Source organism: Rhinatrema bivittatum, chromosome 5 (assembly GCF_901001135.1).
Source record: "Rhinatrema bivittatum chromosome 5, aRhiBiv1.1, whole genome shotgun sequence".
In the NCBI taxonomy this organism is placed as follows: Eukaryota; Metazoa; Chordata; class Amphibia; order Gymnophiona; family Rhinatrematidae; genus Rhinatrema; species Rhinatrema bivittatum.
In genome coordinates this window covers 72,632,802-72,647,670 of record NC_042619.1, presented here as the reverse complement: position 1 = coordinate 72,647,670, position 14,869 = coordinate 72,632,802, and the positions used below count along the sequence as shown (strand labels likewise).

The window sequence follows — 14,869 nt, the reverse complement described above, 5'->3', positions numbered from 1 at the left end:
ACATCACTCTCTTGGCTCGTCCGGACATCATACACTTCCTCAAAGGGGTAAAGCATCTATGGCCTCCGGTCCAGGATCCATGTCCTTCGTGGAGTCTTAATCTGGTCCTTAAGATTCTGGCAGGGCCTCCCTTCGAGCCTCTGCGTAGAGCCACCATCAAGGATCTCACCCTGAAGATTGTGTTCCTGGTGGCCATTTGTTCCGCACGCCGAGTCTTGGAACTCCAAGTACTCTCATGCAGGGAACCCTATCTTCGCTTTATGGACGCTGGGGTATCCTTACGTACTGTTCCTTCCTTCCTTCCCAAGGTCGTCTCGGCTTTTCACGTGAATCAGATGCTGGAGCTCCCGTCCTTCGCAGCTGAAGAGTACAGATCTCTACTGCTCCTGGATGTCAAGCGCAGCTTAATCCACTACTTGTAAGTCACCAACGAGTTCAGGGTCTCGGACCATTTGTTTGTTCTTTGGTCGGGACCAAGGAAGGGGACTCAGGCCAGGAAGACGACGATTGCTAGATGGCTCAAAGAAGCCATAGTGGCAGTATACATTGGAGCGGGTCGGACTCCTCCATTGGGTGTCAAGGCTCATTCACTCCGTTCCCAGGCAACATCCTGGGTGGAATCACGGTCCGTTTCCTCTCAGGAAATCTGCAGAGCGGCAACTTGGAAGTCCCTGCACACCTTCGCACGACATTATCGTCTGCATTTGCAGTCGCCAACCTCTGCATATTTTGGTGACAGGATCATTCGAGCAGAGCTTTCAGAGGCCCACCCAGTTTAGGGAAGCTTTGGTACATCCCACCGTCTGGACTGATCCTGGTACGTACAGGGAAAAGAAAAGTATTCCTTACCTGCTAATTTTCATTCCTGTAGTACCATGGATCAGTCCAGACGCCCTCCTTGTTAAGGTTGGGATTCTCGAACGCTCCTGCTCGAGCTGTCCTTCTGATTTTTCCTCTCTTTCTGGATGCTTTGCCTCCGCGTTTTGAGGCCACATGACAGTTCTTGTTGCAAGTTAACGTTCAAGTTGTGGCACCAGTTGCCTCCGTTGCTGATATTCTGTTCTGTTGGGTGCACTTGATCCATCCTTTTTATGTTATTATTCTGGCTTTGATATTCTCTATACTAAGGATCTATGGAGGGTTTACTGGTTATTATGGCAGCACCCTCCAAAGCTTTGTCTGACTCCATCTGCTGGACTGGGGACATAACCCACCGTCTGGACTGATCCATGGTACTACAGGAATGAAAATTAGCAGGTAAGGAATAATTTTCTTATAACGCAGACAGAAGAAAAAAAAATCACTAGCATTGTGCTTCAGTCTTCAATAACACTCCCCTTGCCTCCCCATTGAACACTAAAAGAAAGCAGTGTCACTGCCTCTATCTTTCAGTCTATCATAATGAAAGCATGTCAGCAGGGAAGATGAGAAAACACTCCTTTACCAGTGCCAAAATTAACTTTTTTAAAGCATTTTTTGAACTCTCAGAGAGCTTCTCAAAAAAGGGTCTTTATATAGCAACTGCTACAGAGGACATAAGGGCATAAGAATTGCCATTCTAGGTCAGATGGAGGGCCCTTCAAGCTCAGTATCCTGTTTTCAAAAGTAGCCAATCCACACCACAAATATCTGGCAAGATTCCAAGCAGTAAATAGATCCCATATTGCTATCGCACAGTGATAAGTAGTGGCTAGTCCCTAATTCTACTTGGTTAATAACAGTTTATGGATTTCTCCAGGAACTTATCTACACCTTTATTTAAGCCCAGCTATGCTAACTTCCTTAACCACATCATTCGGTTTAGCCATCACAACGGTTTACAGAATCAAAACAACAATCAGATAAATTATACATAGTTGCAAAAGAAGAAAACAATAATAATAGTGAAATGATAGGTAGAGGAGGATGGTGGGGTGAAAGAGGGGGAGAAGGGAAAGATGTGAAAAAGGAAAGTAACAAAAATAGTATTAATTCACCTTAAAGGAGGGCTTCATATTAAATTTCTGAAATTGTAATACTTAAGGTTGATATCAGTTGTAGTTACTGTTTTTTCTTGTTTGGGTTTGAATGGTTGAATTGATTGTAGAAGGATTGTTGTTAAAGATGATCATTGATGTAGACTGTATGGAAGAGGAAAGTTTTTAGGTCCTTCTTGAACTTTTTGATGTTAGATTGAGTTCTTAAATAAGGCGGTAGAGAGTTCCATTTTTGGGGGGAAGCAATGGAGAATGCTCTGTTTCTAGTAGTTGATAGTCGAGCATCTTTAATGGGAGGAATTTTTAGACAAGAAGTGTTGTTAGATCGAAGATTTGTTCTGGTAATTTGTGGAGTGATTTTTAAACCAGTGTGTTTATGATGATCGGCATGTATTAATTTGTGAGTGATGATCAGGATCTTATAATCTACTCGAGATTTAATAGGAAGCCAATGAAGCGACATTAGTATTGGGGTGATGTGAACATATTTTTTTGTTCCTGTTAAAATTCTAGCTGCTGAATTCTGAAGAATCTGCAGAGGTTTAATGCTTGTTGATGGGAGGCCAATCAGAAGAGAATTACAATAGTCTATTGTTGAGAAAATTATAAGTTGCAAGACGGTTCTGAAGTCCGTTGAATTTAAAAAAGGTTTTAAACGTCTGAGAACTAGGAGCTTATGTTATCCTTCTTTGATTTTAGTTGTTATGTGTATATTGTAGTATAGGTTCCTATCCATGATAACTCCAAGATTTCTGGCATGATTGACAGGGGTAATAAAGTTGATTTGATTGTTAGTGGTGAATTGAGGTGGTGGAATTAAGTTGGGTTTTTTGTTCATGATAATTAATTCAGTTTTATCAATATTGATTATTAGTTTTAAATTTGAAAGGAGTTGTTTTAGTGCATCAAGAATCATGGAAGTATCTTTGTATGTTTCATCAATGGATTTTTTTTATAGGAATAAGAAGTTGTATATCATCTACATAGAGGTAGTATGTTATTTGAAGATCATCTAGTAGTTGGCAGATTGGTAAAAGGTAAATATTAAAGAGAGTAGCAGATAATGCAGATCCTTGTGGTACTCCAGTTTTGAGGTCAATTTTCTTTGATATGTTATTATTGAATGAGACTTGGTAGCTCCTGTTGTTAAGAAATGATGTGAACCATTGTAGAGTATTGCCAGCTAGACCAATTTCTGATAATCGGTCTAGAAGTATTTGATGATTTATAGTATCAAATGCTGCGGAGAGGTCAAGTAATACATTTATTTTCTTTTTTTTTTAACTTTTTTTTACTCTTCGGGACCTTTGACTTAATATCGCCATGATATTAAGTCAGAGGGTGCACAGAAAAGCAGTTTTTACTGCTTTTCTGTGCACTTTCCCGGTGCCGGAAGAAATTAGCGCCTACCTTTTGGTAGGCGCTAATTTCTGAAAGTAAAATGTGCGGCTTGGCTGCACATTTTACTTACTGAATCGCGCGGGAATACCAAATAGGGCCATCAACATGCATTTGCATGTTGAGGGCGCTATTAGGTTCGGCGGGTTGGACGCGCGTTTTCCGCCTCTTACTGAATAATGGGTAAGGGAAATCGCGCGTCCAATGGCAGGTTAACAGTGCGCTCCGTCGGAGCGCACTCTACTGTATCGGCCTGTCATAGTTTGAAAATGCAAAAGTATCCAAGTAAGTCCATATACCTCTTCAACCCTGACCCTGGGAGCACATCTGCTCAGTCCAGGTAAATTTAAGTGCATACAGGACATACTGCCCTTGAGTAAGTTTTGTTCACATTCTGGGCAATTTTGTAACAGGCCATTTTGCCTGTGGAAATGGTTTGAAAATTACTCTCCCAATGTTTTAATATTTATATACTTTCTTCTAATTAGGTTTGTCTCAGTTCTCAGTCATTTGTAGTATTGTCTCTTTCTGCTAATCTTTATTGGTGTAGAATTTTGTGGAATTTCTGTTTCTTATGGTGGACTTATTTTTGTATTTTCTTTTTTTGTAAAATTGTTTTTCGTGCTATTTTGTTGTAATTAATGTTTATCTTGAATATAATTTAATTAAAAAAAACTTTAAAAGGCTGTAGTCTAAGCTAATTAGAAGTTCTGTTAAAAATTGCAGTGTAGTCATAAGAATTATATAGATGGAGACACTTTCAATGCAAGGAAATAAATAACCTGGTTTCTCTATTTTTTTTTCTAACTGGTGTAATCAATCCAATTAGCAGCCACTTTGATCACTAGGGTAGGCATCCATTTTACAAAGGAACAAAATGAATAACAATATGTTTGAATATAAATGTATTTGATTCAAAATACATTTATTTTTAATAATATTTGTCTTGCATGGGGCCTCTAAAAACTGGATTTATTAAGGCTTTTCTGCCATTCTCTGTCTATGGCAGAGGTGGGCAAACTTTTTTTTTTAACCTGTTGGCCGCATTTATGGATCTTGCCTGCACTAGGGGCCAGGGGATGTGCTCCTTCAGAGCTCCTGTTAAGGAAGGGTTTTCCTCCTCAGAATGCCCTCCAGTAGAGCTGTATATCTGCAAAGTAAAATAAAGGGGAAAGCAAAAAACTCCCCAAAACAAACAACTAAAAAAAGGACAAAATAAATATATCCAAAAAAGTAAAAATAACCAGAAAAAAAAGAAATAAAACTCCCTATCAAAACTTCCCTTTCTTGGTTTCTTTATGCGAATATACGCTATGATGCTCTCTCTGTATCCATGGCTTTCCTTGTGGAGGCTGACCCTGGGAAGAAAAACTCTGTGGATCCTGGGGGTTGGATAGGATGATGTCAGGGAACCTGTTGACGAAGCAGTGCTCCTTCTTTGCTAGGCTGCACTGACTGAAGGTCATTGGCAGGGAATGACCTGATTTATTCAGGAAGGAGAAGGCTGTCCCCACACACCTTCTTCCTACCAGCCCCACAGTCTGCTATTGGATATTTTAATTGCTGCATGCCTGACTTTTGAGTTCATGGTGATTACAAAAAAAAAAAAATAGGATCAGTTGATCACCGAGCTGGCTGGAAGGAGGTTGAGAGGTAGTCGTAGCAGCATGGGCAACCACCATGCCACAGCCCAAAACACATGGGGTCACTGCAGGCTAGAAGGCATCCTGGGGCCAGTTTGTCGACTTCTATTTTATGGGGGAGTAAGCTAATAAATCTGGCCCCAAGAACCTTGTTGATTTGCTTTATTTATTTTATATTCCACTTTTCAGGCACTTCAAAGTAGATTACATTGAGGTGCTGTAGGTATTTCCCTGTTCCCAGTGGGCTCACAATCTAAATCTGTATCTGAGACAATGAAGGGTGATGTGACTTGGCCAAGTTCAGAAGGAGCGGTAGCAGGATTTGAACCTGGTTTCCCTAAGTTTGCAGCTCACTGATCCTACTACTAGGCTACGCCTCCACTTTGCATGACAACATCATGACGCTGGAACAGTACCTTGGGAAAGAAGCAGGAGAAGCTTCACCTTTTCACAGGGAATTTAACTTTCAAAATTATCTGCAGTACAGCATTTATGCAACTAAGTGGATGTGCGGAAATTAGTGCTAGTATTTTGTAAACTGTGTGGTGGGAGCTGCATAGTTTATAAAACACCACGTAGTTCTGCTTCAAAAGTAGGTGGATATGTTTCTGTATGCACAATTATTTCCAATGCATACTTTTTCTACCAATTGTATAAGTATACACGCCTTTATTTTAGGTGCATAAAAAAATATAACACATATGCTTAATAACCCTGATTTATACACAGAGCAAGTATTTTATAAAGTATACCATTTTGAAAAGTGTGCATACTTGAAATCACGAGTTTGCCTATGTCTCTGTCAGTTCACCCAGTCCATCTCTAATTTATCTATTATACACAAATCCATCCACACTCACAACTCCAATTGGCTCGACATCCCCTTCAATACCCCACAGTCCACCTGCCCCACCAGATCTACCAACACTGGCTTACTACATGTCCCCTCTCTAAAAACAGCCCACCTCGCCTCAACTCACGAGCGTGCTCTCTCCATAGCAGGCCCCGCTCTCTGGAACTCCCTCCCTGTACACTTGCGCCTCGAGCCATGTTTATTCAAATTTAAAAAGAAACTGAAAACTATTCAAAAAGGCCTATCCAGAATAGATTCCCTCCCACCCTTTCCCTGCACCACCCCCTGGTGATCACATATTAAGGAACTAGCTATACTGTTAATTTATGCCTGTTAATGTTACGTTACTCTGTCTTTCCACACTGCGCCTTGTTATCCCCCTCCCAGTTCACTCTCCCTGTTGACATGTAATTTCAAGCCTTTCTTGTTCAAATGTAAACCGGTATGATGTCCCCACTAATACCGGTATATAAAAGTTTTTAAATAAATAAATAAATCTAGATCCTCTACCACTTCACCCTGAACTCCCACCAGTTCACTCAGAACTCCCCCCCCCCCAAAAAAAATGCAGACAACAGACAAGTCCAGTTTCACTTGCATGAGGCAATTATCCAGTGTAAAAGTATACAAATAAGTTTGGTAATGTATACACACTTATCTTACAAAATAGCAACTCCCGCACCAAACAGGGAGTGGGCAAATTGAGTGGAACAAGCAGACCTTTTCTATTTTTCTGTATTATGTTCCTCACTAATATATGTCTGTAGATTCAGGTGCATGGCATTCTGCTTTTATTAAGATTCTTTATTTTTTGTTTGGAATCTTCACCATTTATTTAGTGCACTGTTTTTTTTATTTTTATATTTTAAGTTTTAGCATGCAACGAGGCTTTCTTTTTATTTGCTTTGCATCATAAAATGCCTGCTCTACTATCTTAACATTGCTTCCGCAAGTATTTGTATGAGCTTTATATTTGATTAAAGGCAATGAAGAGTAATTTCTAAGGTTTTGTGAACATTTTCTTTATTTTTGGGATGGGTTATGAAACTAGGATAAAACTGAGCCTAGGGTAGAAACAATTTTGTTAAAGCTGTCTTCCCAGTGGTTAGTGTATAACCAGAGAGAAAGAAAGGGAAGTGTTTGTTTAAATTATAACTTGTGTATGGTGTTGTGTGTTGTACTTGAATTGTTCTAACAGTTTATTTTGTTGTTGTGAGATTAGTCTGTGATGAGACTTGCCACTTTCTCCTGGAAACCTCTAGTGTGTTACATAGGCATATCCCAGCTAAAAATGCACAGCTAATCATTCATTATGTTTCTGTTTAGCAGACATAATTGCTTGGTAGTGATATGAGAGGCTTTGCTTTTTATTTTATTTATTTATTTGTTTATTTATTTAAGTTCTTTTAATATACCGATACTCAAGACAAGTCTTATCGTATCGGTTTACAATAAACAAGGGAGAGAACCAATTAACATGGAGAGAGGAAGACAGTTACAATAAAACAGGGAGAGTAGAACATGGGCCTTTAGAAAGACATGGGTAGATTGAACAAGTTCAAACTAGAGGGTAAATTAAGATAAACAGAGAGCAATTGATAAAAATAGCAAAACATATTTGGTTACTATAGAGGTGCTGAATTTAGCAAGTTCTTTAAATAGGAAGTTTCTAGCATTGTAGAAAAGTTTCTTTAGCGATATGCTTGTGCGAACAACCAGGTTTTCAGTTTCCTTTTGAAGGAGAGATGGCATTGATCCTGGTGTAGGTCTGGGGGAAGTGAGTTCCAGTGATGCGGTCCGTTAGTGGATAGTTTTTAGAGGGCCCGATCTGTTTCTTCTGGTCATTTTCATTGGACTGAAAGCTTCCATTGCGTCCTCACCCTGTGGTTTACTGACTGGTAGTGCTGTCTTAGTGAGAGATGGAATCCTAGCAAGACAGGGCTAGAGGGGATCTCAAGTGGTCATCTAGTCTATTTCCCTGCTCCTTTGCGTGATCTTTGCAGAACAAGGCTCCATTGTTTTTGTTGAAGTGTGGGGCCCAAGACTGGGCACATCCAAGATGCATTTTACTAGTGTTGAGTGGAGTGGAATTGTTATTGATATACAGCAGTTTGTATAACCCTCCCTGCATGAAAATAAAGATTAACAAACAAAAAAAACCATAAGATTATAATTTTTGGGAATTAACACTTCCTTCCTTAGGTCCTAACAGTTGAAATTAGCAAAAATACAGCAAATCATAAAATGCATTACAATGATAGTATGAAGAGGACCTGGAGTAGGGGTGGTTTGATACTGTATGTTAGAGTGGTAAAGAGAAGACAGAGAGGCAGAAAAATTATTTCTGCTTGTGATTATAAACCCCCCAAAAAACTAACAAAAACAAGTCCTTTCATCTGAGTTCCAAAGCATTTGATCATTTTAACTTCCATGGTCTAACATTCCTGAACTGTTCTAAATTGACTGTTTAGTATTCTTATCATAAGGCCATTGATATAGTGGTTATATTTTGCTCATTCTGCTTGAACCTTAGGAAGAGAGTACTCTCTCACAAAAATTAATCAAGAAATGTATTAACTTATTCCAGTATAAAGGTATCACTATATATTATTTTTTTTGCTTGTTAACCCTTTCTTCCTTGCATTCAAGTGGACTGACAGGGCAACTATACTACTTTATTTAAGCTTCTCTGAAATCAAATAACTCTTTAAAAGTTCGGGTCAAAATAAATATTTTCTCCATTGTGACATCCATAGCCCTTCACTCTGACAGTCATTAGGTTGAAATAAGTTATGTCAGTTACTAACAAAAAAAACATTACATCATTTTTATTCTAGGTTGCTACCCATTTGGATAAAGAAAGGGTCAGGTACTTTCAGGATGATGATAATCAGACCATCCAAGATTTGGTCAGAAAAGAGAAGATGGGGACTGCAGCAGACCAAAACAGACTCTTCATGCGAATGGCATCTAAGGTAAAATGTACTGCCTATGAATATATTTTGAATGTGTCGTACAGATGCTGGCATTATGGAATGACAAAGTACTTCTAGAATAGGTTGATTATCAACATGTGATGATGTGTTTCCTTTTGTTGTTTTGAAAGAACTGTTTGCCGACTCTGCTTTTCAATTGCACAAGCCTGTTGAAGGTCGGCCTGAGTTATTGGCCTATTGGTTCCTAAATAAAAAGTAAATGGTACTAGAAAATGTGACTTAAGAAGAAGCCTTCCAAAATGGCATGAGATCAGATATGATTTATAAATATTACATTGCTGTTTAGAATTGTTTAGTCTGGGAACAAGTAAAATCCTTTTACTGTGTTACAGGTTATATAATACATATTTAATAAAAGTTGGTTTTGTGTTACGCCAAAAGCATAGTATTTCCTTGTTGGTTCTCTAGGTCTGTTTATCAAGCTAGTGCAGGCCAGACAGATTGTTCTAAAATGGACCCCCATTAGCCACGACTGATCTTTTAGGGGGATGAGGTTGGAGGTTAGGGTGCCTCCCCATACCACCTTGTGTTTTTTTGTATGGGTGTGGGAGGTGATTGGGGGGGACACTAGACCTCAAGAATAGTTGACTATTTGGAACTGGGGAGGGGGAGGAAGAGAGGAGGGGTATTGGCTGCTGGGGTTCTTGTTAAGGGGTCGGTTAGGGAAGGGGCAGGCCGCATGGTTTATACAATTTTATTTTTCCGCTGGGGGTCACTGCCACCTCTACAAGTGGCAGGAAGTGGGATGGGCAGAGGTCTGCACAGACCCCAGGCTTGATTTGAAATGTTTGGGATTGGGAAGGGGATGTTTCAGGCCACTTGGGCCTTTAAATTTTCCCTCAGGATCACTGGGTCCTGTGCTAGCATCCCAGTTCTTCCCTGGGAAAATAACTGTACCTCCCTCAAATGAAATAAAATAATGGGGCAGATTTTTTTCTCTTGCTTTGAAAAATAAGGCTGTCCCTCTGATTTGGTGCTTTAAATGTAAGCTCCTCATAAGGATACCCTTGCAGCAATCAAATATTGAGTTGTCATGTATCTCTCTCTATCAGTACTGATTATTAAAATCTTTATAGGGTAGGACATGCTTAGTTTTCAAAATTGTATTCTACAACTTAGCCATGCTTTTTTCATTTCATGCTTACTGAAATCTTGACAAATTCATATTTCTAGCCTCTGCTAACCAATACATAAATGAAAATAAATGACTTTAAAGCTCAACTCAAATAAATACTTCTTAAAGACAAATATAAAATGATTATCTTTTTAAACAATGCTTTCTTGTAGCTGCATGAGACTCCAGCTATCTTGCCACTGGAGCTAAAAAGGATGCCCTCCTTCATGGAGGCTTCTTTGTGATGTATTGTGTACCATGTTTTCAGGTAACAAAATATCTTTATGAATGAATGCACAGTAAATTCAATCTGCAAATTCTACACCAGTAAGCAAGTTTAATTTGAAAAGATATTATGGTTGCATTGAAAAATAACTGTAGCATTAAGTATCCGACAAATGGGAAAATGAATGATTCACAGCTTGTTAGGAATTAATATTGTGTATTGTGTTTACTGAAGTTACTATGTCTAATGTATAATGTTTGTTATTAAATATATAGAGTCTTAAAAAAAAAAAAAAAAAAAGGGAACGAGGTTTGGTTGTTGACAATTAAATATATAGAGGGCAATTTTCAATATTGCACATACTTTGTTGCTAATTTTCAAAGAAAAACTACCCAAGTAATTAAATGCCCACATAGCTTACACCTGCTGTTTTTGTGGGTAGTTGAGCGAGGATAAAATACCAAGTATAAATTTTAAAATGACATCCACAAACGCTGTTTTCCTCCCCCTGTCTAACCCTTCTTCTAGGAATGCCCCTTTTTTAGCTTGGCTAAAAGTGTGCATGTTGTAGAAACCCACATGCACTTTTAGCCTTTCTGAGGAAGGCAGTTTTCTGTCAGGCCATTTAACCAAGGTAAATCACTGTTTGGTTAGTAAATGCCTTTGGAAATTGGCTGCTTTTTAGCTTATTCTACCGGCTAGAAATTTGGCTGAAACTCTTTCTAAATCTATCTGGCTAAGAATTAAGACACTCAGACTGTGTGCATCAGTTTAGTACTATAATTAGCGCTAGCCAGCTAAGTCCTCTCCACCTACCTAAATATATATACAGTTTGGACCAATAGTCCCTCCTCCCCCCCACCCATCCTCTTAAATAAAAGAATATAGTAGATTAACAGCCCTCCCGCCCCCAATCTCCCCAATTTTGGAAAAAGAAATTTACCTCAGGCCTACCTCTACCTTCCCTCTTATTTACCAGTAGTTCCCCAAAAGCCTCCCTGTTAGCTTCCCCAGCTGAGGTGGGAGGAAAATGCAGGGTTACCTCCTTCTGGCTTAGTGCCAGCGTTGTTTTGACAACACCACTTGTCACATTGAGTCCCCCCTCACTTCAATTTGAACTTAATGACATTGATTTTGTACTCTCAGAAAGAAAATTAGACGGTGTAATTTGGTCAGCAAATGGCTATGTTTTACTTGAACAAGGGGGAGGAACAGGCTCTATCTATCTCATGTGTTGGAAAGCTGTCAAGGTGTGGAACTGGGCCATGTTTTGCAAGATGACTTAAGAACCACATACTTGGCAGAAAGGGACAGCTTCCTGGGAAATAAACTCAATCAACACCTGGATTCCCACAAGTGGTCCCTGGCAAACAGAATCTTCTTTGAGTGGGACACACACCCATGGTTGTCAATGAAAAAAGGAGTGGAGATGCAAGGGCCACCACAGGATAGTTACATACAAAGCCAAAAGATTGGTTTCTAAAGGACAGCAGAGGTCAAAGTATATGGGTATGAAAAGTTCAAATAGGATAGCAATGAAATTTATTAGGTGTAAATAGGAACCAAATATAGAACCTCAAAAAAAAACCTTATAGACCAGTAGTACAAAGTGCAAGGAATATACTGTATTAACAAACCAAATATAAAATACAAACAGTAAAAAAAATTATATGTGTGTATATTAAAATAGATACATATATAAACATATACACATATATAATTATACATATAACAAACCAAGTATAAAATACAAACAGTAAATATTATATATACGTGTGTGTATATTAAAATCCTAGACCACAGAATTTTAATTCTACAACTCTTAACTTGATACAGCTTTTATGTTCCAATAAGTCAACTCTTAGTTTTCTGATTGCCTTGCAAGAACATTGACTAATGTGTACAATAAATTGCGATCAGTACATTTTTTCAATGTAAGTACTTTAGTAACTGGATGTTCAAAGGTACTGGCGTACATAGCTTGGGGAGGTCAGTTTTCAAAGCCATTTAGAGAGAGAACTCAAGTTATCCATCTCAGGGGTTAGTTTTGAATATTCCCCTTTCTTATCCGGCTACAGTTAACTCCGATATTTAGATTTAGCTGGATAAGTTGTTTGGCTAACTCTGGATGTGCCTGAGAGTAGGTCTAAAGTTATTTGGGAACATGTTCCCAGATAATTTTAGTTGTAATCAGCTTTGGCAAAAGAGTAAAAGATTGTGGGCTTACTGGCTCCCCTCCTCTCTCCCACCCTGCAGTTCCCCCACAAGCCACCTCCATCTAATACTTGGAAAACTATAAGTAAAGGGGGCCGGTCCCGGTCTCTCCCCACCTCCCCCCTTCTTCCGCTTGTGGGTTCTGTTGAAATATTTAAAAATTGTAAGCTCCAAGACCCTTCAACTCCTCCCACCCCAACCCTTATCCTTCCAGTACCTTCCATTCCTTTAATCTTCAGCCTGGATCAGGGTAGCGGCCTGCCACGTCCTGGGCCTGGCACTTCTGCCTTTTCTAGGCACCTACACTGGAAATGTGGCCTTCCAGCACGGCTACCTAGAAACGATCCCTTGGAAGTCTGTAATTCCAGCGTAGCTGCGTAGCGACAGCAGAAGCCATCCGAGCTGAAGATTAAAGGAAGTTAAGGTACCAGGAGGGTAAGGGTGGGGGTAGGCAAAGTTGGGGTGCCATGGAGCTTACACATTTTTTAAATTTCGACGGGACCTAGGAGTGGGGAGGGGGAAGGGGGGAACTGAGCCCAAGTTCGATATATATATACCCTGGTTTGTTTCAACAGTTTCATGATCCTAGTTCTGTATTCCTCTGTTTTATGTAATTGCACTATTTGAGGCACTGTTATTGTTATTATGTAAACCGTTTTGATTTGTAACCTGTTACAAGAAATTCGGTATATAAAACTGTTAAATAAATAAATGGTTATATTTGTCAAAGTATTAGATGGAGGTGGTTTAGGAAGGGGGGAGGGGATGCTACAGGATCAATCCAGCAGGGCTAAGCATTTGGACCTCAGGTGGGAGGGAGGAGAGGGGCATATTAGGGCCAGTGAACCAGGAATCTTTTTTTTTTTTTCAAAGCTTCACTTTGCCACTTATTGGCTATATTGTTTTGATTATACCCAGTTAAGACTAAAGTTATCTGGTTAACTATAGCCAGATAACTTTATAATCAATGATTTTCAAACAATTGATGGTCAGGTTTGGATGATTGTAATTGGAGATATTCAGTGAGATATTTATCCAACTGAGTATCTGTGACAAGTTATCTAGCTAACTGTAGCTAGATAACTTGGCTGCTTACTGAATATTGGGCCTTATATTTCTCTCATCTGAAATGGCATAACTGTGTATCTGTTGCTTGGATAATTTTGTAATGGGTACAGAATAGAGGGAACCAAGTGATTTTTTTCAATTTCTGACTTTTGTAATTGCCACTATGAAATCTTTATCAAATCCAAGATATGTCTGCACAGTATGCCAATATTTCTGTAATATAGACTAAACCTATTACAAACATAGAAACAGAGAAATGACGGCAGAAAAGGACCAAATGGTCCATCCAGTCTGCCCAGCAAGCTTATGGTAGCACCAGCTGCGCCATACAGGTCTCCCCCATAAAAGTATCATCAGGGGATGGCAACTGCCATGCCTTACAAGTTACCCTCATACTTAGTTTCCCAAACCGGTAAAGTAAGGGCCCTTATTGTTTGCTGTCTGAGTCCAATTCCCTGTTATCTCTTGCTGTTGAAGCAGAGAGCAATATTGGAGTTACATCACAAGTATAAGGCTTATTCATTAAGGGTAGTAACAGGTGCATCAGCAAGTAACCCCCATGCTTATTTGTTTTCCCAAACCGTAAAATTCATGTCCTTATTGGTTGTTGTCTGAAACGAATTACCCTTTTCCTCTTTTCCCCCTGCTGTTAAAGCAGAGAGCAGTAATGAGTTGCATCAACAGTATGAAGGCTTGTTTGTTAAGGGTAGTAACTGCCACACCAGCAAGTTACTCGCATGTGCTCTTTTCCTCATTTCCATTCTCTTTCCTTTAGGGATTCACAGTGTTTATCCCATGCCTCTTTGAAATCCTTCACCGTTTTTGTCTTTACCACCTCCTCCGGAAGGGCATTCCAGGCATCAACCACCCTCTCTGTGAAGAAATATTTCCTGACGTTGGTTCTGAGTCATCCTCCCTGGAGTTTCATTTCGTGACCCCTAGTTCTACTGATTTATTTCCAACTGAGAAGGTTTGTCAAATGTGCATCATTAAACCTTTCAGGTATCTGAAGTTCTAGATCATATCTCCCCTGCACCTCCTCTCCTCCAGGGTATACATATTTAGGTCCTTCAACCTCTCCTCCCACCATTTTTGTTGCCCTTCTCTGGACCGCCACTATCCTGTCTCTATCCCTTTTGACATATGGTCTCCAGAACTGAACACAGTACTCTAGGTGAGGCCCCACCAAGGACCTGTACAAGGGGATTATCATCTCCTTTTTCTTACTGGTTATTCCTCTCTCTATGCAGCCCAGCATTCTTCTGGCTTTAGCTATTGCCTTGTCACATTGCTTCGACCACCGTTCAAGCTTCCTTAAATGACTTCTCATTATCTCTACTCCTTCCAGCATGTCCAGTCTGTTGCAGATCTTAGTATTATC

At 39.5% G+C, this 14,869-nt stretch overlaps 1 protein-coding gene across 4 annotated transcripts in view; it reads left to right on the top strand.

The window, feature by feature from the left end:
- Positions 1-14,869, top strand: part of CWF19L2 (CWF19 like cell cycle control factor 2) — a 664,038-nt gene that overhangs the window by 365,981 nt on the left and 283,188 nt on the right. For all 4 annotated transcript variants that reach the window (XM_029602446.1, XM_029602444.1, XM_029602447.1 and 1 more), the window contains exon 13: positions 8,708-8,845. In XM_029602446.1, the coding sequence (XP_029458306.1) occupies positions 8,708-8,845 (138 nt within the window). The remainder of the gene's footprint in view (positions 1-8,707; positions 8,846-14,869) is intronic.